General features: G+C 46.0%; 1 protein-coding gene across 1 annotated transcript; it reads right to left on the bottom strand.

Moving 5' to 3' along the window:
- Positions 1-2,676: 2,676 nt before the first annotated feature.
- On the bottom strand, positions 2,677-23,164 carry LOC130387888 (zonadhesin-like). Its single transcript, XM_056597184.1, has 32 exons — positions 22,971-23,164; positions 22,785-22,837; positions 22,548-22,622; positions 21,266-21,498; positions 20,928-20,997; positions 20,376-20,785; positions 19,242-19,806; positions 18,851-19,047; positions 18,311-18,700; positions 17,492-17,787; positions 16,978-17,243; positions 16,688-16,759; positions 16,221-16,355; positions 15,870-16,126; positions 15,683-15,767; positions 15,488-15,562; positions 15,173-15,307; positions 14,820-15,076; positions 14,627-14,711; positions 9,700-9,906; positions 9,459-9,596; positions 9,095-9,351; positions 8,899-8,983; positions 8,510-8,823; positions 7,631-8,463; positions 7,123-7,577; positions 6,755-6,966; positions 6,234-6,390; positions 5,675-6,042; positions 4,630-4,759; positions 3,999-4,167; positions 2,677-3,892 (listed from the first exon to the last, which is right to left on the bottom strand). Exons 1-32 carry the CDS (start codon positions 23,039-23,041, stop codon positions 3,889-3,891), a joined length of 7,056 nt encoding a protein of 2,351 aa, XP_056453159.1. The 5' UTR covers positions 23,042-23,164; the 3' UTR covers positions 2,677-3,888.
- Between the last annotated feature and the right edge of the window lie 1,099 nt (positions 23,165-24,263).

The following is a 24,263-nucleotide window of genomic DNA, read 5'->3' as shown; positions in this document are numbered from 1 at the left end:
TTCATTTGCGTTTTTGCATGCATTTATAGCCTCACAGCGATGTGAATCTAGGGGGGGATCAAAAGGTGCTGCCAGACTGCTTGTCTAATTTGATCTATCCGCTATACCGGTCCCCCGGGCGAGCCACTCTCTGTTTCCTCTCCTTCCCTGATAATTTAATTTTTGTCTCATCCTCTTGCCTTTGAGTGCCGGGGTCAACACGTGTGCGGCGGCAACACTACGCCTGTGTTGTAGGCATCCGTGCTCTGTACGCTCCAGAGAAAGCATCCGGGTGGTGGAACTAAGGGGCCTTTACCTATTTTAGCAACATTGGAACCAACAGAAAAATGTAAATTAATTACATTAATAATACATATAAATAGGCCTATTGTATCGAATAAACACCAGATATATTTTTTCTTCAATTTAAAAAACAATTCACAATGTTAAAATTGTTGTCTTAATTTCTGTTACTGCAGGGTGCATGTAAAACATTTATTTAATTTTCTATAGGATCTATTATTTTACAGAGAAGATATAGCATCATGAAAGACGCACGCGCATGCACACACGCACGCACATGTTTCCACCTGCAAACACTACAGGAAAATGCAAAAGGAAACAATCTTCATACAGATCCTTAAAGATCAATTCACGTTAAGATGAAGGAATATATTTGTAATACTTTTAATACTAACTCCACCCTACTTTTCCATTCACTTTTTTTGTTGACCTATTGGCGTCGGCAAAAGCCGACGTCTTGAGACTCAGAACAAATCAATGAAATAGGTTTACGCTTCATAGCGGAAATTGTGAATGTGCGCCATCTGCAGCCGGTGTAGAAGCGTAGATACTCAATATTGCAACTGATCAAAACTGAAGGATGACATGCGTTTTCCAAAGCTTTTCTATAGACATTAGAAAATTTCATCAACAACAACAAAAACAACAGATTTATATATTTTTGTTCATCACCAAAATCACAATAATTATGTATTTGCTTAGGGGCACACACGACGGGTCCGTGCCCTGGGCCCTAAACGCTCATAATTCGTGCAAAGGCCCAATACAGGCTATAAATAGATACTTGCATGACTCGTGTTTGGGGCTTGTTATACAATGTAGCCTTAGTTAGGCTTGATAACAAAAAGGAAAAGAAATACAACTGAACGATATGTGGTGATGGATTGTTGGACTGTGCTGCCCCCTGCTGGGGGAGATTCCGCTCTGCTGTTACCTGTGGCAATTATGAAAATATCACGAGACTAACCCGACGAAAATCTGGCATTGCGATTGATTAATTAAAAGGACAACGTAGGCAATTTGGAGTTACGCATCACAAGGCGCCTGCGCAGTCATTTTTGTGTGGTTGGACGCCCATCTCCAGCCACCAGGGACTCAGAACCGAGCTCCGTGAGTGACCAACGAAGGACGCACATCGTTGGTCACTCACGGAGCTCGGCCCTACTGCAGTGGTATGGGGAGTGATAGTTGGTCAAGGTATCCTCACTCAGGGATGAGCAACATCTACAACTAAACACGTAGCCCTATGCCCTATCTACCTGCTCAACCTTACTAATTTTCACTAATCAATGACAACTATGTAAAGAACGACGAGTCAGAGTATTCAATGGTTGTAGGTCAAACGACATCTTAAAGACAAAAAGAGAGACGATTTTATTTGGTTATCAGAGATGGAAAGGTTTACCCACAAATCCACCATTCCTTCTTTTATCTCTATGGCTTCTGTGCTCATGTGATTGCTTGATTGGGGGTCCCCAGTACAGGCTAACCCTCAACTAATTTATTCGATGGTTCAAAAAACTTGGAACACCTGCTGTAGCAACAAACATTCATGTCATTCTTTCAAACTCATCATCTGATTTAATCATCGTAGGAGTGTGTGTTGATGATGGCTCGTTTAAGCAGCCTCACCTGGTGCAGTCTGATTGGACTCTGGGAATGGGTGATTCTGCGCACCTGTTGTGCATTGAGTAATCAGTGTCCACAGGTTAATCCAGCCATCGCCACAGATACTGCAGGGAGAGATCTCCTCCATGGAGAACCACGCCCTGTATCAATTTCTTAAACTTTTACAATAGACACAGGACTCCATCCTGCGTCCTCTCGAGGAACTCTATAAATGTCACCTTTTGGACCTTTGCAACAATCGTCTTTTAGAAGTAGAGGGTCATTCTATAAAGATATATAGGCCTATTGCCCACCTGTAATAGTGGGCTGTTTAACTGTGCTGACACCTGCTGGTGGAGTTGTTATACTGCAAGGCCCAATGTTTAAGTACCTTCTTTATTTGCATAAAACGTGTCGTCTTGTTTATTTGCTGTAATCACTGTTAGTCTTGTTTTCCTCTAGTTATTTCACTTGTCCTGTTCTAATGGTCTTGTATGCTTTTCGATATCTGCTACCGTTCAACCATAGTTGCTTAATGTACGCTTCACCATGAGGTCCTTTCAAATGCCTGAACTCATGTATCCCCATGGACACCAAATTAAGAACAGATTTACTACACCTGTGCAGTTGAGGAGAGTGCCTCACAGCAGGTTCATGAGGTAGTATTTTCTACAGTGATGAGCTAACACAAGGCTGTGGCTCCTGTTTGTTACCCTGTATTTATTCACGGATAACTTTTCTGTCATTGACTTTATATTGAGTTTATTTAACGCCGCTGCATATTTGATGCATGGCCTAACCAAGGCTTTCTCTTATCTGTTTACAGAAGGCTGGACAAACGGGCCATTATTTCAGCCCGTTTCCCATGGTAAGCAGAAACCTTTTCTGGTGTCCTTGTCTGTGGAAAGGGGACGGGGGTTCTTTCAGTATCACATTCCTCTACAGGGTGTTGCTCTTTGTTATTCCTCTGTTAACTGGATTTAAAATGCATTTTGAAAATGTTCTCCTTTTAATATATTTGTGTTGCTCTCTAAATCTTGCCTACATTTATTATTTTCGAAACCTTAGTGGGGAAAGTACATTTTGTCGTTTACCTTTTAAGAATTGTTTCCTCTCAATAAACCGATAGTGGCCTCTCTGGTTATAAAAATAAATATAGAAGTCAATACACTAACAACATTATAGAGAGCTGAATGTTAACCACTACACTTAGACATCAAACTGCCAACAACATAGACTTTATAATGCAAGTTGTCTATATAAAGATGTATTTAATTGATGCAATATTCCATACCAAGGAAGTTCAGACGCACACATCCTTTTGGTTTAGTTGTATGAAGATGCAGCTAAACATTGACAGTTTAACATTGCATTCTGTTAAAAATGGGAATGCCTGCGTAAGGTTTGTGAGGGATTTAATTTCCCATGAGCTCTGTACCCTTTTCATCACAAGGAGCAGCTGTGAGTGGCTTATGTTGTGTTCATTTGTACTGAAACCTAAAAGAGTTGAGTACAACTGGAGGGATCGTTTTATTTTCCTCTTCAAATGTTGAAGATTCTGCCATGAATGTGAAAGATTCAGAGTGATCTTCAGGCTGAATGTTTAATTTGCAAGAGAGAATTTGCAAGAAAATATATAAAACTCACTGCAAAGTACATGAGAACATTGGCAATATGTGAAAATGTATGCTATTTCACAGCAACCAAATCCTTTGCAATTTGTGTTCGCAGCAATTCAAAAGAAATCAAGTTGTATGGTAGTAGTCAGAACACTTTTTGTTGTTGTAGTAACCCGTGTTCATTACTAAGTAGTATTTGTAGTACTTGAGTCGATTAAGGAGTAGTTATACTAGAGGCAGGAGATTTGGTTCGACCTCTGTTCAATTAAGATGGTTGATGGAATTGTGAAGATAACCCGTGAAGAGGTCTCTGGAGACGGATAATAACCGCTTTACTCTGGCCAGTTCAACCCTTGAACTAGCTGGGTCAGGAAGTGGATCACCTAAAGATAGGGGGGGAAAAAGGAGTGGGTTTAATTTGCCACAACGATGAGAAGTAGTCCTGTCCTGTACTGTGGATTTGGATAACGAAGCAGGCGCTTTACGTACCTCCCTCTGATTCTAAGAGGGTCGCCGGTCACCCTCCAGCTCTGACCGAACTCCTGCTCGTCCCTGGCCTGCCGACCGTCCGGCTTCATGAAGTCGTTCTTCTTCTTGCCGTCAAAGTTCCCACACAGACCCGCCACCTTCCTCCGATAGATGTGTGGTAAGATGATCTCTGCTAGGTTAAGACACAGGGAAACACAAGGCTCGAGGTCAGGGGGATCATTCTAGGATTGACATGAGAAATGTGGATTTCTGAACTTGCTGTTTTTGGCGTTTGGCTTTTGAAACTATCAGTGCATTTCTATCTGCACTTTTGTTGTATTGAGATATTTTTAAACTGGATTTTCTAAAGGATTCGATTGGAATGGATACAATCATTACCTCTTACAATTGATGTGTACATTACATTTTTTTTTCAACATGAGTGAGGTCTGCAAATGAGCTGATTAGGTTTTTTGCCCTCGTGTGTGGTTATTACATGTGACGAAGTGTGCGTTGATGCAGTTGAAGAGCTGTGCAGTATCAACACCTCTAGACTCTTTCCTGACTTCTTACAACCAACCTTAATCCCTATCCGCTAGTGTTCGACTTTACCTTAACCACAAAGCAAGAAAAACAGCAAAACAATAGTTACCGGCTTGTCTGTGTCCATCAAACGTCACCGATAGGCCGAAGTCTGTATTCAGGTAGAGTCGGGAGGAGTGCTTCCTGATGCTGAGCCCTCCGCTAGGGGAGATGGGCGGGTGAGAGACTCTGCCGTCCACCTGGTGGGGGGAGGGCAGGATGTTCAATTTTATACCTTAGTTCTTCAATTCTGGTGGGTAGTGCTTATGTTGGTGGGAGAAACAACCACAGATTTGTTGAAACACTAATATGTAATCAAATTGTCATTGTTTAGCTGAAAGTGGCATATGAATGAGGTAACACAATGGGGATTGAGCCTGTAGCCCGCTGATGAAAGCCCTTGTATCTGCAGTATTAGGAAGGTTATGAACTAGATGTTGGGGATAACATTCCAACCATGCATTCAATTATCAAGTGGCACCGTTACTGACACGTTCAGCCAGCAGTGGTTGTAGCGCCAGAGAGGGTATGGCAGAGATACCGCAACAGACTAACTTCTCACTGGTGTGTCTAGCAGAGGACTGATTCTTTCCACCTTAGAGAACAGAATGGAGATCTTCGAGATGGCTGGTGTAATATATAATCTGTATGTCCTGTATCACAAAAATAACTAAATAGGGCAACACACCCGACACTGCTCACATTAACTAAAAAATCAAACACGTGATGTGGTGATCCGTTGAGAGAAGAGACCACTTCAACTCAAACTATTCAATCTTCATAACGTTAATGAGGCCTGTTCATTTACCACCTAGACTGGTTACCCCAAACCCATTCTGCCGGCGATTCAAATTCACCCTGCAGAAGGGTCTGGAGAAGAGCAATACATTTTTTGTGGGAGCCAATATCCAAGCTGGCTTTTCCCCCTGGCGCGCTATTGGTTAGTTTAACACAATGACGACAGGGAAGCGACGGCAAGCAGACAATTGCGTACAAAGTCGTTTGAACTAGGCCCGTTGATCACGCCTCTTGTGCTGAAGAAAATGACAGCAGCCTCCCCAGACAAACGTGCAATCTATGATTGAGCTTGGTCTTGCCATAGCCAGGCTACTTACCACCAGCACGCCGTTCCTCTTAAACTCGACCGTGTGGTTGTAGACTCTGATCTTCATCCCTCTCAGCCTGTGGCGCCTGTTGTTTTCTTCGCTGTCATCATCATTGTCTTCATCGTCTTCATCACTGTCTTCGTCCCTTTCTCTGTTGCTGTGGTGATGCTCTTCACTGCTCCTCTCATCGGAATCCTCACTGTGGTCGCCGTCACCCTCGTCATGTGTGTTGATGCCTTCTACGTAGAACCCTGGGAGGGTTCGTGATTTGCTGGTCGTCTGAGCCAGAACGTACGAGTGGTCCCCCCTGAACTTGTGCTTCCGATCATCAAAGGTTCGGTACTCTGGGTCCCCCTTGATGGTGCACTCCTTGAAATCTGTTCAAAAAGAGAGGAGGGATAGGAAATGATTTTGGGGCCGTAGATTGGACCACAGCAACCTCCGGAGGTTAGAGTGGATCATAAGTCTGGGTGTTGTGAAATGGCTTGTAATGACTAATTAGCTTCACACATGGCTGGTGGTAAATTATGAGTCATTTTGAATTGTGATGTTCTGTAGTCCTATGTACCTGTGGAAAGGCACTTGTACTGGCCCGAAGTGTTTGGAAGACAAACCCCATCATCGTCACACTCATCTTCGTCGTCACAGTCGACTTCTCCTACCCTGTCATCTTTTTTGCATTCACATTTCTGCCTGCAGTGCGCAGTGTACCACTTGTCGTTAAACTGAAAAGAAAAGAAAAGTATACTTTTGTTGTGTATTAATTACACTTTAAACATAACTTCATATTAATTCCATGGCCAAAGCTTTGTTATTCACACTTTTTTTAAATACATTTTTACTACAATCTGGTGTGTTCCCACAATATATAATAAATACTCTAATACTATTTAATACTGATCCATATGCCACTAATTCAATCTGATTCATTCTTCTACATTTTAACGCTATGTAGGTGTGAAGACTCTTGAATGTTGTGGAATTATCAACAAGTAAAACAAAGTCACAGCAAATGCAGTGTTGTGGATCAGGTTCATAATGAATCAAAAAGGCAGAAAAGGCAGATATTTTGAACATTGTGTCACTCACATTGTGTACGCTGCCATCCCGGTCCACGCAGCCACACTGCCGGATTGGCACGCAGACGGCGTTCCATTTGAGTACGTACCCGGCGTCACACACGCACCCCTGCTTACAGGGACTGGTCCGCCTGCAGCCAGGGGGCCCCTGAGGGAGGGTACATGTTGGCTGGCAGGGGGACATACAAGTGGTGTGCTGGCTGTTCTTTGGGCAAGAGGGCGCTGAATAGAGAAAGATCGTGTCATTATCACACTATCACAAACTCGATACATCAAAACAATGTTCCATACGTCGGTGTTTTGGTTTGCCTAGGAGACAAGTGTAAGGCTACTCGGATTTCTTTTTCTTAAAGGTAAAAGGAATTTATAAAAACCTACTTGGTTTCAAGGTAGTTGACTGCTGTGGACGCTCAGTAGTTGGTCGCACTGGCTTAGTTGGGGTCAGGGGAAGAGTCGTGGTTGTTTGAGGTAGGGGTCTTGCTGTAGTTGGGCGTGGTACTCCTTCTGTGGTTGGAGGTTGTGGTCTTGCTGTAGTTGGGTGTGGTACTCCTTCGGTAGTTTGAGGTTGGGGTCTTGCTGTAGTTGGGTGTGGTACTCCTGTAGTTTGAGGTTGTGGTCTTGCTGTAGTTGGGCGTGGTACTCCTTCTGTGGTTGGGTGTGGCACTTCTTCTGTAGTTTGAGGTTGGGGTCTTGCTGTAGTTGGGTGTGGTACTCCTTCTGTAGTTTGAGGTCGTGGTCTTGCTGTAGTTGGGCGTGGTACTCCTTCTGTAGTTTGAGGTTGGGGTCTTGCTGTAGTTGGGTGTGGCACTCCTTCTGTAGTTTGAGGTTGGGGTCTTGCTGTAGTTGGGCGTGGTACTCCTTCGGTAGTTGGAGGTTGGGGTCTTGCTGTAGTTGGGTGTGGTACTCCTTCTGTAGTTTGAGGTAGTGGTCTTGCTGTAGTTGGGTGTGGTACTCCTTCTGTAGTTGGAGGTTGGGGTCTTGCTGTAGTTGGGTGTGGTACTCCTGTAGTTTGAGGCTGTGGTCTTGCTGTAGTTGGGCGTGGTACTCCTTCTGTGGTTGGGTGTGGCACTTCCTCTGTAGTTTGAGGTTGGGGTCTTGCTGTAGTTGGGTGTGGTACTCCTTCGGTAGTTGGAGGTTGGGGTCTTGCTGTAGTTGGGTGTGGTACTCCTTCGGTAGTTTGAGGTTGGGGTCTTGCTGTAGTTGGGCGTGGTACTCCTTCTGTAGTTTGAGGTTGGGGTCTTGCTGTAGTTGGGTGTGGTACTCCTTCTGTAGTTTGAGGTTGGGGTCTTGCTGTAGTTGGGTGTGATACTCCTTCTGTGGTTGGGTGTGGCACTCCTTCTGTAGTTTGAGGTTGGGGTCTTGCTGTAGTTGGGCGTGGTACTCCTTCGGTAGTTGGAGGTTGGGGTCTTGCTGTAGTTGGGTGTGGCACTCCTTCTGTAGTTTGAGGTTGGGGTCTTGCTGTAGTTGGATGTGGCGCTCCTTCTGTAGTTTGAGGTTGGGGTCTTGCTGTAGTTGGGCGTGGTACTCCTTCGGTAGTTGGAGGTTGGGGTCTTGCTGTAGTTGGGTGTGGTGCTCCTTCTGTAGTTGGAGGTTGGGGTCTTGCTGTAGTTGGATGTGGTACTCCTTCAGTAGTTTCAGGTTGGGGTCTTGCTGTAGTTGGGTGTGGTACTCCTTCGGTAATTGGAGGTTGGGGTCTTGCTGTAGTTGGGTGTGGTACTCCTTCGGTAGTTTCAGGTTGGGGTCTTGCTGTAGTTGGGTGTGGTACTCCTTCGGTAGTTGGAGGTTGGGGTCTTGCTGTAGTTGGGTGTGGTACTCCTTCGGTAGTTTGAGGTTGGGGTCTTGCTGTAGTTGGGTTTGGTACTCCTTCTGTGGTTGGAGGTTGTGGTCCTTCTGTGGTTGGAGGTTTTGGTGGTACTGTAGTTTCAGGTGGTGGCAAAGTAGGGTTAGGGTTAGGGTGTGGCCTCAGTGTTGTTTGTGGTTGAGGTTGTTCTGATGGTGTTAACTCTTCTGCTGTTGTTGAGATTTCTGGTCCACTTGTACTGGTGGTTGCTGGCAGAGAGGTTGTTGGCGTGACAATATCTGTAACCAGTTTCCAATATTATTATTAAAACCTGAACCAAAAAATGCCATAGCCAAACTTTTTGAATAACTTACCTGCACAATGACCGGGACGAAGAGACACATCGTCTATGGCAGCATCAGACTGATCATTGGAACCCCGGCGCCCCTCAAATATGATCTTCAATTCAGGTTTGACAATTGTAGAGGTCAATGCAAAATATGTTTTTTAGTTATATTAGTTATGATTACACAGTAGGCCCTATTGCAAGAATAGTAAAAGTTATCTTACCCGGAAAGGGCCATCTGTTGTGAGGTCTACCATAGCCTCTTTCCAAACGTCTCCTTGGTCGTTTCTTTTCCCCCAAACTGAATTGGCCAGTCTGTCCTGGAGCAGGTACACATGGAGGCCCATGGTATCGGCTGAGCCAAACATGTGGTACCAGAAGCGCAGGCATTGAGGACCCGTGTGGGAACACTCAGAGCTAATGAGACGTGCCGTGTCGCCATACGTTGCACTGTTGGCCTCGATGTACAGGTAGTGGCCTCCTGGGATGGATCAAGAGTACATGTACAAAGCAGACATTTAAAAAAGCGTTCATGTTTCCTAATCAAGATTAATTCACGTGACTTTTGATTATCATGGTGCTAGCTACCTCCAGCCATGTGGTCAGAAGAGGGCCCGGTCCTGATGGTTGGGGAGGAGCCATTGTGTCGTGTCCAATCAAAAACATCAGTAACCATCTGATTCCACTCACAGAGGTCTTGTTCAAAATCGCAATTCATTTTACATACTGGAAAGAGATAACACAAATTTTATCAGCCCTTGCGGGTCATCAATTCATCATTACAACTTTGGCTGTACATTTTGTTGAATGGGATTTCAATTAATATTACCAGGATGTGTTTCCTGCAGAGGTGCAGTAGTAGTAGTGGTAGTCATTGCTGGGACCTCAGATGTAACAGGTGGCAGTACTGTAACAGTGGTATGGGCGGTAACATCACCCGTCGGTGGTAGTGGAGCAGCAGTTGAAGGGGCTGAATCTCCCTGTGTTGTGATTGATGTATTGGGTTGTGGGGATGAGGGCAGTGCGGCCGTCAGATCTGAAAGTGTAAGGATATCTTCGTAGGTAAATGATCATAAAGCAAACATAGTGAAGATTAAATAGTCTAATGAGGAGTAGAGCCCCTATAACATAGGAATGAATTGTAGGAAGTATTTAGACAAGATGATACTTGTTAACTGATTTATGTGGGTCAGTTGGGACTCTTTGCTAAAGTTACATTCAACCATAACACTGTAATTAAGCCCAGTGGCTTCACCCAGTGTTCTGTTACATGTATGTTTTCCCCTGTGTAATTCAGTCTTTTATGTTTATTGATGGTCCTGTGATGTCATCTACTGGCAAACTTTGGTATTGTTCTGAAATACGTTGTGATATGTATGCCTTGGACTCCATTACACTAAATTCACTTGATCGGAAAGCATGGTGCTCGCACTCGTCTTCACAATTGCGTCTCCTCTGGTTTCAAGTTGGCCTTTGAAAGCATTGTTGGTACATTATCTGTAATGATATGTTAAGATGATTTGATGTATAATGAAATTAAGGAAACTTTGTAAACTAATTAGATGTGGATGGATGTTCTTACGTTAGCAAGCTAACTTAATAAATAAGCTAATTTTACAGCATTCTGTTATTCTCATACTGAAATGTTGTACTTTCATTTCTCAGTTTTACCCTACTTCACCTCACCATAAAGAGTGAACTTCAACTTTTCGCGTGGTTTGTTGGAGAGGAGTTTATACTATCTGACGACCCTGGCAAGGTGCTGGGGGTAGAGGGCAGAACAGTAAAACAACGACTTCTGGCGGGCTCATCTTCGCGCCTAGAAGAGGACAACAACGTAGACGGGAGCTACGCATCATACAGGACTATTTTGGATAATCAAGTCAAGTAAGGACATTCAATTCAACATCAATATGTCGGGAACAGACTCATCTACGGGATCTGTAAATACCAGATCAAACGTGTCTAACTCCTCTAAGAAATCTTCGAGCTCATCAGCTAACATAGCAGCTACCAAGGCACGGGCAAAAGCCGAGGCTGCAAGGGCTGAAGCAGCGTTCGCTGCAAAGGAGAATGAGCTCAAGCTAAAGCAAGCAGAATTGGAGGCATCTACTCAGTTGACTGTGCATGTAAACTATCCAGAAGACGGACTCAGAGCTATATGGGACCAGCTCGATGAGTACTATGGAGCACCAGAGGTGATCGAGAGCTCCTTGATCAAGAGGCTGGAGAATTTCCCCAAGATACAGAACAAAGATGGACGTAAATTGAGAGAGCTAGGGGACTTGCTTTTGGAAATACAAGCGGCTAAGGCTGATGGGGACCTGCTTGGACTTAACTTCTTAGACACATCCCGTGGGGTCAACCCTGTAATTGCCATTCTACCTGCAGGAAAAGTGGCTCACCATAGGCTTTAAATTTAAAGAAGAACATAGAGCCCCCTATCCCCCATTCGGTTTCTTTGTGAACTTTGTATGCCAGCAGGCAAGAATGCGAAATGATCCTGGCTTTATGCTGGCAGCGTCCAGTACTGAACTTTCTAGTCATAGCAAGCCAATGTTTAAGTCTGACAGTCAGAGGGCAGTGGCTGTCTTCAGGACCGGTGTGTCCCCCAACACCGCATTCACACTGCCTTACTCTCAAGCTACAAGTAAGTCAACCAGCAGAGAGGATCCAGCGAAACATTGTCTGCTGCACAACAGAGCCCACCCACTGGAGTGTGCTAAAAGTGCTGCAAAGCCATACACCTAGCAAGAAACTGAGGAGGTAAGCTGCACTGAGTGTGGAAGCAAGACACACGTCGCAGCGTTGCACCCCGGCCCAGCCCCGAGGGTCAATAACTCAGGCCCTGCACCAGAGAACGGCGGGGGGACGGCGGTCTAGACCACATGCACCAAGGTGTGTGAAAAGGACATCTCAGGACGCTCCTGCTCTAAAATATGCCTTGTGAGGGTGTATCCAGCTGACCACCCTGATGCAGCTCTCCGTATGTACGTCACATTAGATGACCAGAGTAACAGATCTCTTGCACGGGCAGAGTTTTTCAGTCTGTTTGGCATTTCTGGACACCCCTCACCATACTCCCTGAAAACATGCGCTGGCACAATCGAGACTGCAGGCAGACAGGCACGCGGCTTCATGGTGGAGCCCATCGATGGCTGCGTCGCCCTCACACTGCCACAACTCATTGCCACAACTCATCCCCGAGCTCGACCCTCAAGCTCCTATCGTGCTGTTGTTAGGCAGAGACATAATCAGAGCACACAAAGTGCGAAAGCAAGTAAATGGCCCACACAACGCACCCTATGCCCAAAAGCTGGATCTGGGCTGGGTGGTCGTGGGTGATGCGTGCATCGGAGACATGCACAAACCAGCCCTGGTCAGTGCCTACTATACAAACGTGCTGAGAAACGGACGGCCTTCACTCTTTCAGCCATGCCCAAACAGCCACACGGTGAAGGAGAGAAACTGCGACGCTGAGCTTCCCTCACTGCTCACCCCACATAGAGACAGTCATGCAAAGGTACAGAAGACGTTGAATTGTGATGTTTTTCAGACAACAAAGGACGACGACAAAGAGGCTCCTTCCATTGAGGACACGCAGTTTCTACGCATCATGGACTGTGCAGTCTACAAGGACGAGGGAAACAGCTGGGTGGGTCCCCTGCCCTTCAGAGCTCACAGGCCACGGCCGTCCGACAACCGCGCACAAGCAATGGAGCGCCTCAACTCACTGCTTCGCTCTTTCAGAAGAAAGCCTGAAATGAAAGAACCGTTCATCACATTCATGGAAAAGATCTTTCAGAGTGGACACGCTGAGGGGGCCCCCCCCACTGAAACCCTGGGAAGAACACTGGTACTTACCTTGCTTTGGTGTGTATCACCCGAAAAAGCCCACTCAGATACGAGTCGTTTTTGACTCCAGTGCACGGCACAAGGGATTGTCGCTGAACCAGGTGCTGTTATCTGGACCAGACCTCAACAACAGCCTTGTAGGAGCAGCAAGCTGGTGCTCGGGTACATCTTCAATGAGAAAAGAAGATTCTATGTGTATGTGAGGAACCGTGTTCAAAGAATCAGACGGAGCACTCTGCCACAGCAGTGGAGGTATGTAAACACACAGCACAATCCTCTGCCCTTCACTAACGTCGGCCTGGATGTTTTCGGGCCCTGGGCTGTCTCTGCATGACGCACAAGGGGAAGTCACACCGAGAGCAAAAGGTGGGCAGTTCTCTTTACCTGCCTATCTGTCAGCTATTCACATTGAAGTGATCGATTCCATGGACACTTCTAGCTTCATCAATGCCTTTAGAAGGTTCCAGTCTATCCGAGGGCCAGTGAAACACCTTCGCTCCGATAGGGGCACAAATTTCATTGGGGCCTCTAAGGACCTCGAAATCCCCTCCAATGCTGATGAGAAAGCAATGGAGAGGTTCCTCTCTGAACATGGCTGCACATGGACTTTCAACACCCCACACACCTCTCACATGGGAGGGGTCTGGGAAAGGATGATCAGCATCACACGCCGCATCCTGGACTCAATGCTCATGCAAATGAGGTCTTCCAAACTCACTCACGACATGCTCACAACCTTCTTAGCGGAGGTCACAGCCATTGTGAACAACCGCCCACTCGTGAACAACCTGCCTGTGTCCACGGACCCCGCAGACCCATTCATCCTCACACCGGCCTCACTGCTGACTCAAAAGGTAGGCTCTTGCCCATCTTCGGCTGGTGAGTTCGGTGCAAAGGTGCAAAGGTGTGCAAAGGTGGCGCAAACAGTACCTGGCGACACTGCAACCCCGCAGGAAGTGGTCATCCGACCAGCTTAATCTAAAGGAGGGAAGCGTGGTGCTACTCAGGGACACTCAGTGCAAACAAAATGACTGGCCCCTAGGTATTATCACAGATGTGTACCCCAGCAAAGACGGACGGGTGCGCAAAGTCCAATTGAGAATTTCCAGGAAGGACGGAATTAAAGCGTTCCTCAGGCCTGTAAACGAAATAGTGTTGCTCATTTCTCCAGATAATTAAATCTGCAATGATTTGAATGCTTGGTTCAGAAACTTTGTATATCAGACAAGAATAAGATACATGAATGTTTAACACATACACATTTAGATTTTTTATTATTGTTGAAAAAGGATATGTAAAAAGAAAAAAAAAATTAAAAGAAGTGAAACACACCGGGTATCAGGCAGGGAGTGTTCTGTTACATGTATGTTTTCCCCTGTGTAATTCAGTCTTTTATGTTTATTGATGGTCCTGTGATTCCATCTACTGGCAAACTTTGGTATTGTTCTGAAATTCGTTCTGATATGTATGCCTTGGACTCCATTACACTACATTCGCTTGATCGGAAAGCATGGTGCTCGCACTCGTCTTCACATTTGAGTCTCCTCTGGTTTCAAGTTGGCCTTTGAAAGCATCGTTGGTACGTTATCTGTAATGATATGTTAAGATGATTTGATGTATAATGAGATTAAGGAAACCTTGTAAACAAATTAGATGTGGATGGATATTCTTACGTTAGCAAGCTAACTTAGTAGCTAAGCTAATTTTACAGCATGCTGTTATTCTCATACTGAAATGTTGTACTTTCATTTCTCAGTTACCTCAGTTTTACCCTACTTCACCTCACCATAAAGAGTGAACTGCAACTTTTCGTCTGCATGGTTTGTTGGAGAGGAGTTTATACTATCTGATGACCCTGGCAAGGGGGGTAGAGGGCAGAACACCCAGTATGAACTACCTACCAGAGCATGGACCATGATAGAGCTTCACATCGTCTATTGCCACATCAGACTGATCATTGGAACCTCTGCGCCCTTCAAAGATGATCTGTAGTGAGGAACAGTTGCTTTAATCTCTATGTTATCATACAGCCAGGCCTTTCTGTTAAGGATAGCAGTATTGGGTCAATAGAGAGACCAGCACTGGTGGTCGTACCTGGAAAGTCCCAGTTGCCGTGAGCTCTACCATAGCCTCTTTCCATACGTCTCCTTGGTCGTTTCTTTTCCACCAAACTGCCTCGGCCAGTCTGTCCTGGAGCAGGTACACATGGAGGCCCATGGTATCGGCTGAGCCATACATGTGGTACCAGAAGCGCAGGCATTGAGGACCCGTGAGGGAACACTCAGAGCTCAGGAGACGCGCCGTGTCGCCATACGTTGCACTGTTGGCCTCGATGTACAGGTAGTGGCCGTCTGGAGGAGTAGGGCGAAATTTTGTTAAGATTTGTGGAGGTTAATTGTTGTCGTTACTACGAATAATATAACAAATAATAAAGACGGCACCCGCACCTCCTGTGTGGTCAGCTGAAGGCCCTGTCATCAGAGTGGGGGTGGAGCCACGCTCCATCGTCCAATCAAAAGCGTCCGTCATCGCCTGGCTCCAGCCACAAAGATTGCCGTTGAAGCTACAGTCCAGGCTGCACACTATTACAAACAATTGAACATTCAAAGTATCATGAGACATTATACCACAAGTAACGCAAATTTTGTCTATCATTTTGTATTTTCATTTTGGAAGTGGTCCTTGTTAATCTTTATTCGCTATCAATTTTACATTATCTGGTGGATAAAGGTACCTTTTGAATAAAACCTTCCTATACTCACCAGGGCGTGAAAGTAACGGTTCTCTGCGTGTTTGAGGAACTAATGAACTTCCGCTGAGCATTGCAGGGGAACCATCTTAGGGAATTAAAAACAAAACATACACTGATTGGGCAGGGGGTTATTGTTTAAACCATAAAATACAGAGTTTTTGAGTACATTGTGTTTCATAACATGCAAGAGAAAACACATCCTCACTTGAGCAGGAACCAAATTGGATTGAAATGTCATCTATAGCAACATCCGACAGAGCAGTAGATCCTCGGATCGCCTCTATTATGATCTGTAACGCATATCCGAGAAAGATGTTCAATCCTTGGTCATACAAACAACGTAATTAAGGTTTAAACAACTCATTCCTGATTCGTGAGTGCTATGGAGTTACCTGGAATGTGCCTTTTTCTTTGATATCGACAAACGCTTGATGCCACTCAGACCCCTGATCATTGACCATGGACCAAACCTTCTCTGCCTGTACTGCGTGGAGGTGGTAGATGTTGAGAGCCATGGCTGAGGCCGAGCCATGCATATGGTACCAGAACTGCAAGCACAGAGGGCCTCTGTAGTTGCACTGGGCGCTGAGCAGACGGGCTGAGTTTCCATGAGTCATACCGTCACCCTCAATATACATATAGTAGCCCTCTAGACAATGAGAAGGAGACAGAGTATAGAATAAGTGTTGATGGCTACCATGGAATGCATTTTGACAACGTGTCATGCCTTTTGACCAACGTGCCTCCGGTGTGGTCTTCATTTGGGCCGGTAGAGAAGGACGGTGTCGGGCCAGACTGTCTGGTCCAGTCAAAGCTGTCCTGTATGAGTTGCTGCCAGCCACACACATGGCTGTCAAAGTTGCAGTTTAAAGCGCAAACTATAGAGATAAAGAAAAGGAAGTCTATAGTATCAAACACGTCTACTGCACACTGTTGGTGATAGAAGATAAAATAACATAACATTGACCAAAAAAAAATTGGTCAATGATTAATCATTCTTAAATCATAGTTTCCTTATGAAAAAAGATGATAAGAAAATTTATAATAGATTTTCGAATGCAAAATAGCAAAGTTCAAAATCAGGATTAATATTTTATGGCATACCACTTGTCAGAAAACATTATACATATATTTAAATGCAGGTAATTGTGATTGTTTGGATTAAGCGATGATAGCCAGCTTCAGCAAGCCTTGGCAGATTGGTTCTTACGAGTTTGATCAGGTGTTGGAGCGGGAGTTAGGGGTGTGCTTGTTGGAGGAGGGGTCGTGTTTGGGATGACAGCTGCAAGAGATCAAATCGAAAATTGTAATAAAAAAATCAATTTCACCCTCTTCTGATAGTGGGTGAAAGTGACATTTTTATATAAAAAAATAAAAAAAGGAAAGATTGAAGCAAATTATATCAGATAAGCTCAAGATCTGGCCATTCATCTTTGTGACCTTTAGGGCTCCATGATCTCCCCGTTGATGGCCACCATCAGAGCCCTGTGGGACACCTACCGCAGGCTGTGTTGTTCTGCCAGGCGGGCAACTCCACCCCTGCCACCTGGCAGGCTGCTCTGTATGACTCCAGCGAGTCACACAGGGTGTGAAGGTCGCCGCTGGTGGCGCAATGATCGTACACGCAGCTGGAGACGTATTTCAACGGGTGCACAGGCTTGTGGCAGGCGCTGAAGGAGTCATCGAGAATAGCACTGCAATCACTGACGGCCTGCTCGTCACCTTGCTCGTCACAGACTTTTGGATCATCCGGAAGGGCGATGCAACTGGAGGGTGAGGCATAGATATGCATGACGCAGAGAAGGAGGGAATAGGGAAATGTAAATCCAAAACTAGCTTAATATTAAATTTTTTGGTGTTTAATCATCACTTTCATCCAAACCAAGAAATCGATGGTTCAGTAGACTATGGCGACTGGTCTTTCTTCACCGTGTCCCACGTTGTGTTAACAACTACTCATACACATACAAGTCTTAACTGCCACACACTATATAACACAGCTTAAAGCACTCACGGGCTGGAGTCCTCCATCACTCTCCAGCTGTTGCCAAAGTCAAAGGCCCCGGTGGCGTTGGACCAGTCCGGCCTCACAAAGTCGTCCCCCTGCCAGTCGGAGTAGGTCCCGCACATGCCACACAGCTGGCCCTTGTAGCGCTCGTCCACCTGCAGGAAGAGCCTGTTCTGCCCATCGATCATCACCCTCAGGCCAACGCCTGTCTCCACCACCACAAATTGCCTCTGCCTGGTGACTTTCAGCAAGCCGTAGGAACCATCGACGGTGTAAGGGAGACGGACCTGATTGTTGTGCACCTGGGAGCATGTTTATGGGAAATAAGGCACACATGTCATTGGAGCCTAATGTTCAGATCCTTTCCTAGAAAGCAGATGTGTTATGTATTAGGTTTCCCGTGTTTGGTTATATGAGTGAAGTACATGGGCCAGAGGACAACAAAGGTCCAAACTAGGCCAATTTGCTGAATGCCTTCCGTAACAGTAGTTCAACAGCAAAATGTAACAGAGGGTAGGACAATAGACCTGAGGGCAGGGCAGAGTCCACCAGACTAAATCTCTGGCCTAAACTGATAATAATGCTATTAATTAATTAATTAATGATATTGGAGTCATTAGTATGTGCAGAGTAGCATTAATGTCAGTATGACACTCAAAGTGCAGTCTAAATATAACTTTTGAAAGCTCTCTGTGAACCTTGATATAAGCCACGATAGCATTAGATAGTTGCAAGGTATTGTTATTACAACTCAGTAACTGGACCTGATTGCTTTGCAGATACAGGAAGGCAGCTGACCACATTGGCTGTTTCGTTCACTCTTACATAGACTTTTCTGTTCTGCTGCAAGGTGAGGTGCAGCTCTTGGATCTGCAGGACCACGGTTTCCAGCTTGGACCGGGTGAGGTTCTGGTCGGTGGGGTTTGCGTTGCGCCCGGTCACAGTGAACCGCACCGGGGTCTTCTCTCCGCACGTGGTGGCCAGCGTGTAATTGCAGCCACCCTGGAAGTCGTAGGCCTTGCCGTCGTAGGTGATGTAGTGCGGGTCACCGTACATGCTGCAGGTGACTGTTTCAGGCGTGAAACAGCCCTTGACCCCGTCCTTGTCCTTGCAGACCTGACTGCCTGAGCAGCCCCAGGCGGAACACAGGGTCTGTCCGTTGCCCAGGCACTGACACCTCTGGGTGCAACCTCCGTGGAGGAACACCGCTCCTTTCTGGATTTATTGGGTTTATTGGGTGGGACGAAATCATGAATTCTGATCATCATCATGGGTTAACTCAAAACATGCAATACAAACACAGAGTGTTTCGAGCTATAAGTTGTATTTGGTGTCTAAACTTCCTTATCTGAGGTCTGCTCTTACCTCATAATGACGCCCGTCGTTCCAGCAGCCGCAGTTCTCAGCCAGTACGCACACCCCTCCGCTGAGCTTGTACCCCTTGTCGCACACGCACCTCTCCTCACAGGTTCCGCAGGCGCCAGCCAGGTCCATGCTGGAGCACCCATCGAGGCAGCGGTCAGCACAGGCCTCGTAGTGACTGTTGGCGCCGCACTCCAGGGCTGCAGAGTTAAGAGGTGCAATCGGGATTAAAGTTCTTGCATTTGTCATTATCTTTGTCTTTATCGTAATTGTAATCATCTCCCTCATTGTCATTATTATTGCCATTACCACATCAGCTCCTCCTTCACATCATACTTCTAAAACAGATTTCAGGGTTTCTGCTTCTGAATCTGGAATGGACATGGCAACCTACTGCAAGTGGTGCCATTCCTCCAGGCCGGCACGGCGACCCCCGCGTCGTAGCAGATCTTGGCGTATGACTGCATGGTGTGGCACATGGCGTCCAGGTCGCCGTGACTGACGCACATCCCGGCCACGCAGCTCCGGTAGTAGCTCTCCACGCCCAGGACGGGGAGGCAGCGGGAGAAGGGCCCCGTCGTGGACAGAAGCTCCCCGCAGAACTGCCTGCTGCCGTACGAGAGCTCCTCCAGGGGGTCACACACGTGGGGCACCAGCACGGCGTCACAGGGGCCGGCGTGCGCCCCCGTCTGCCAGCTCAGCGCCAGGTCCGTGGCGTCGCGGGCCGCCGACCCGTCGGGCCTCCGGTTGTCGTCCTCCCCGAGGCTGTTGAAGTTGCCGCACATCCCACACACTTTGCCGGCGTACGCCGAAGGGAGTTTCACGTGGACGGCGCCGGCGTTGTCGTACGAGATGAGGACTCGGTCGTCCGTCTCCACGGTGACGACGGCAGGGTTGTTACGGATGTTGACCGTGGCTCCAAGGAGGGTGAGGGGGAGGCTCCGCCACACACCGTTGACCTGGTGGTTCAAGGTATCGTCAGGGTCGAGATTAACGTGTCGCGACAGGATCTTCGTGTTAGATAGGGATTAACCCCTTTCATAGTTTACATGTAACTGTTTTTACATCGGATAAGCTTTAGAAGACCCTGAACGGCATGTGATTCAACTCTGAACTTTTATGATAAGGCAAGATTTTCAGTAGATAAGCAGCTATTGGGATTTTCCAGCAATGATAAGTTGGTTAAACACTAATTCCAGAATGCGGCTGATGTAGAGTTACGCCTGTTACAGATAGGCACTGATAATGGGCGCAGATAATGAGTTTAGACACTGTTTAGAGACTGCAATGATTGCTGATTGTCAAGGAAAGTAAACTATGTTTTCTCCAATATCTGACATATCTGATCATGGTTTTCAGAGTTTTGTACTGGAGATAGCCAGCGACAAAATCCAATCCAAACTAAAGGAAAATTATCAATTCAGCGTGGTGACAGCATCATGCCTTCCTAATGCTGTTGCTTTGAAATATTTTCCTGGATCTTTCTACCAACTTCCAACAATCCTGAGAACAGTCTCAAGGGGCTCACCATGACCCTCTTAGTCTCCCTCTTCAGCAGGGACAGCCTGACGTTATTCACTTCCACGTTGATCCGCTCCACCGTCGCCTCGGATGCGTTGATCGCATCCTGGGTGTTGACCACCTCCACGCTGAACACGGGAAGACCCCTGATGGGCACGCAGGTCTTGGCCAGGATGTAAGTGCAGGGGGCCATGAAGCGGAAGAGGGCCCCGTCGAAGGTGCTGCATTGTGGGTCGGTGTGGATGGTGCAGATCCCTCGACCGACCATGACGCCTTTAGCGGAGCTCTCGCTGGGCCGGTCGCTCGTCTGACCGCCCGGGCACAGGGGGGTAGAGCAGGAGAGCTGCTCGGCAGCCGAACACACACAGCGGGTCGACTTGTCTGTCCACAGGTCTGTGTTGGGCTCACACTGTCTCCCTGTGGAGATGGAGAGGGGTGTATATATAAATGTTTGTGAGGAGGAGTGGGGATACCGTGGGAGTTGGCAAAGAAAATAATGAATGTGACAACTGTATCCAACTTGTTGTATATTCCTTTTCCTGAATGAGTCAATACTCACCACACTGTCCGTTCCTTATCCCTATATGATCAAAGGAAACTCCTGATTCCTGATCAGCTTCAAATACAACCTGAAAAACGTTATACAGACAGTGACAAACTTGTTTGTGTATTTGGATGCATACATTATAGAGATCTTTAGCTGTCATAATTAAAAATTAATTCTGGAATCTTTTATCCATGGCAAGAGACAAGAAATATCAACCCAGGTTATAAAGGGACAGACAGCTCTTTGGCACCTTGATCAAGGAGTGTTACAAAGACTAGAGCACAGGTTAGAGCACAGAACCTGCGAGGACCCTTTAGCCAATACAGACCATCCTCCACGTCTATTTTTACCTGTGTGGATGCCTTTGTGGCGGCCAAAGGGAGAGAAACGTGTCTCCAAGCACCACCGTTCTGCTGCCCAGGTGTGGTCCATATTTGGAGCAGACCTTGTGTGTTCTCCTTCAGCAGGACTCTCAGTTCCGAGCTCTCTGATGCCGTCGGGGCCATCTGGTACCAGAACTCCAGACAGGCCTCTCCTTCCAGGCTCAAGGCCGGGCTTTCTAAGAAGGTCAATGCTACACCTCCTGGGCGAAGATCAGAGGCGATGATAAAATACAGTGTCTATAGTGTTCTGAACGATTGTCTACAATAATTAATAATTAACCTTCTCCCAGTCCAACACTGTCTTTCTGGTCTGTCTGTTTGGTCATCCATCAATCCATCCATAGGTCTATCTGTCTTTCTGTTTGTCGGTCTATCTGTCCCTTAAAGTCCAATGAATACTGAGACAAATGTCTAATAAATGTCCAATAATTCACATTGCATGTCACTGGTTGCTATGCGGAAGGGATCCCATGCTGTGGCTGTGTGTGTGTGTGTGTGTGTGTGTGTGTGTGTGTGTGTGTGTGTGTGTGTGTGTGTGTGTGTGTGTGTGTGTGTGTGTGTGTGTGTGTGTGTGTGTGTGTGTGTGTGTGTGTGTGTGTGTGTGTGTGTATGTTTGTGTAAGTGTGTGTGTGTTTGTGTGTGGGTGTGTGCCTGGTGTTTGCTTACAGCATGCCACTGCAACAGTGATTCTAGAGTGCAAACGGAGGGCGTCCTCGACTCCCTTGATTCTTTAAAACCCCCCCCGTATACATGGGGATGTCGTGCTCTTCATTTAAGATATGACAATAGAATGATCTTTAATCTCCCATGTTTTTTTCAAGTACATTGTTAAAGCATGAAAATAAAAACGCCTACAAAGGCCTCCGGGCATTCTAATAAGATGCTAACTTGAGTGTTTTTTCTGTATCTATTTACGCAGTAGCTTTGAGTGTGGGCCCTCTGCTTTGATTGTCCCCAGGAGAACCCACCCGGTCATGCAACATCATTACTCTCCCTCAAGTAGCGCTATTATGGAGGATAAGCTGTCTATCGTCTGGAAAAGGGCTACTCATTCCTCTGCTTAATGTCCCTATTAGGAATTGGGACGGTACAGAATGTCAAGTCCTGTGTTTCAGTGCCCAGAGCTCACAAACACGGTACTGTTTGCTAGAAAAGCAACTGATCAACTGTCAGATTTGTAATTATTGTTTTGGTGATACGGTGACCTGAATAGTGTACGAAGCAGTGATATGAAAATCAATGACTGTACCTGACACTCTCTGAGCCGTAGTCCAATCACATAATGGACCTGAGTCGCTGTGGAGCACACATTGTGCAAGATATTCTACGGATAGAGAGAATACAGTTAATAGTTAATAATTTTTTTCTTTTGTTCCTTCTTTCTTCATGTATTTCAAATTAGATGTGTTGATCTTTTCCATTAAAAACATGCAAAATATTAATTATTCGTGTGGTAAGAACAGATCTTAATAATCCACAAGCCCACCTGACTGTGCTCCCCAGCTCGGAAGAGTCAGAGAAGAATTCCCACACGGCACTCTGAAAATAAAATCCGGATATCAGACGCGTAACTTTGATTTTAAACATTTTATTGCGGGTAGTACTTCTAATTTCAGGAACATCAAAAGTCATTTGTATCTATATCCCTATACCAGACCCTCCTGGCACTCACTTGGCGTGAACCTGTGTGAGGAGCAGCAGGGACAGTGTGGCCAACAGGTGTGTGTGGAAGCCTCCTTGCATGATGGCTCCAGTGGCTCCTTTCCCCTTCGCGGCCGTACTCCTCGTTAAGATCTCCTATCAACAACCACAAACAAGCCACCAGGCACGAATAGCCCTTCTGCCGACTGGTCGATGTGCTGTACTTTATCTTGCTTCTCTGTAGAGGCTGGCGCACTGGTATTTGTAGTCTTCCCGCCCCCCCTCCCCCCACCCCCTTGATAACCCCACCCTATGGTCAACACCCGCACACACACAAACACATGCACACACACACACACACACACACACACACACACACACACACACACACACACACACACACACACACACACACACACTCTGAACAGGTACATCCAGTTGCGGGCGGGGAAAAGTGGACAGGAAGTGGGCTGGCCATGTGTCCAATGATATCAAATATTGGCTCATGATGGCTGGAATGCGTGTAGTTGTGTTTAGGGGTGGTGGGTCCATAGATAAGAGGTAGAAGATGATCAGGTTCCTTTTGGCAGTGTAACATAAAGATAAATATGGCGATAGTAGTACTGATAAAGAGGGGCAATCCCCTGAATTGTGCTATGTGCAATTCATCGCTACAGTGATTATGCAATGAGAAATCATGAAGATATGTTAAAATACAAAAAATATGTTGGATGTATTGAATAGGAATGACCAAAGATTGAACCAAAGAAGGTTCGAAATTACTAAAGAATGATTAACAGGTAATAATGTATAAGTGAATAATGTATAAGCGAGTAGATACTCACAAATTGTTTTTGTGGGTTAATCAGTCTCCAAGCTAACCATAGATGAACCCCTCGAGTGGAAAAGGGAGTCAGAAGTTATTTTTATTGATATTATATATAACAGTCAACAGTCTTAATCCAATGGTAGACCATGTAGAGGTGAGCTTAGTACTACAATGAGGTTAGTGGAAAACGGATTAAAGGGACCTTTGTGCATTACTTTTTGTGTTCGGAAGAATAGATAGGATCTAAAGGATGGATTGGGCTGTCTAAAGAAGCATAATCAGTGTGTTTATCGTCTCTAATCTGATGGAAAAGTCGAAATTCTTTATTAAAATTTGAAACAATATTCTGCGTAAAGTTCCCAACAAATGACAACAAACCTCTTTGACACCTTTCTGTTCAGCCGTCACTTATTTTAATTAACTGAATAGCTGCACTTCAGTCAACAGTTGACATATATCGGTGGAAAAATGTGAACTCCTTAATTTGAAACGATT

Source organism: Gadus chalcogrammus, chromosome 8 (assembly GCF_026213295.1).
Source record: "Gadus chalcogrammus isolate NIFS_2021 chromosome 8, NIFS_Gcha_1.0, whole genome shotgun sequence".
NCBI lineage: Eukaryota > Metazoa > Chordata > Actinopteri > Gadiformes > Gadidae > Gadus > Gadus chalcogrammus.
This window is presented reverse-complemented; position numbering and strand designations above follow the sequence as displayed.

Excerpts from the sequence above, each read along its gene's own strand:
- LOC130387888 (XM_056597184.1), bottom strand. The coding sequence starts at position 23,041 with ATGCAAGGAGGCTTCCACACACACCTGTTGGCCACACTGTCCCTGCTG. Across the intron at positions 17,788-18,310 it reads AGCAGAACAGAAAAGTCTAT|GTGCACAACAATCAGGTCCG; the intron begins GTAAGAGTGAAC and ends ACATGCTCCCAG. Across the intron at positions 15,768-15,869 it reads AAGAAAAAGGCACATTCCAG|ATCATAATAGAGGCGATCCG; the intron begins GTAACTCCATAG and ends TATGCGTTACAG.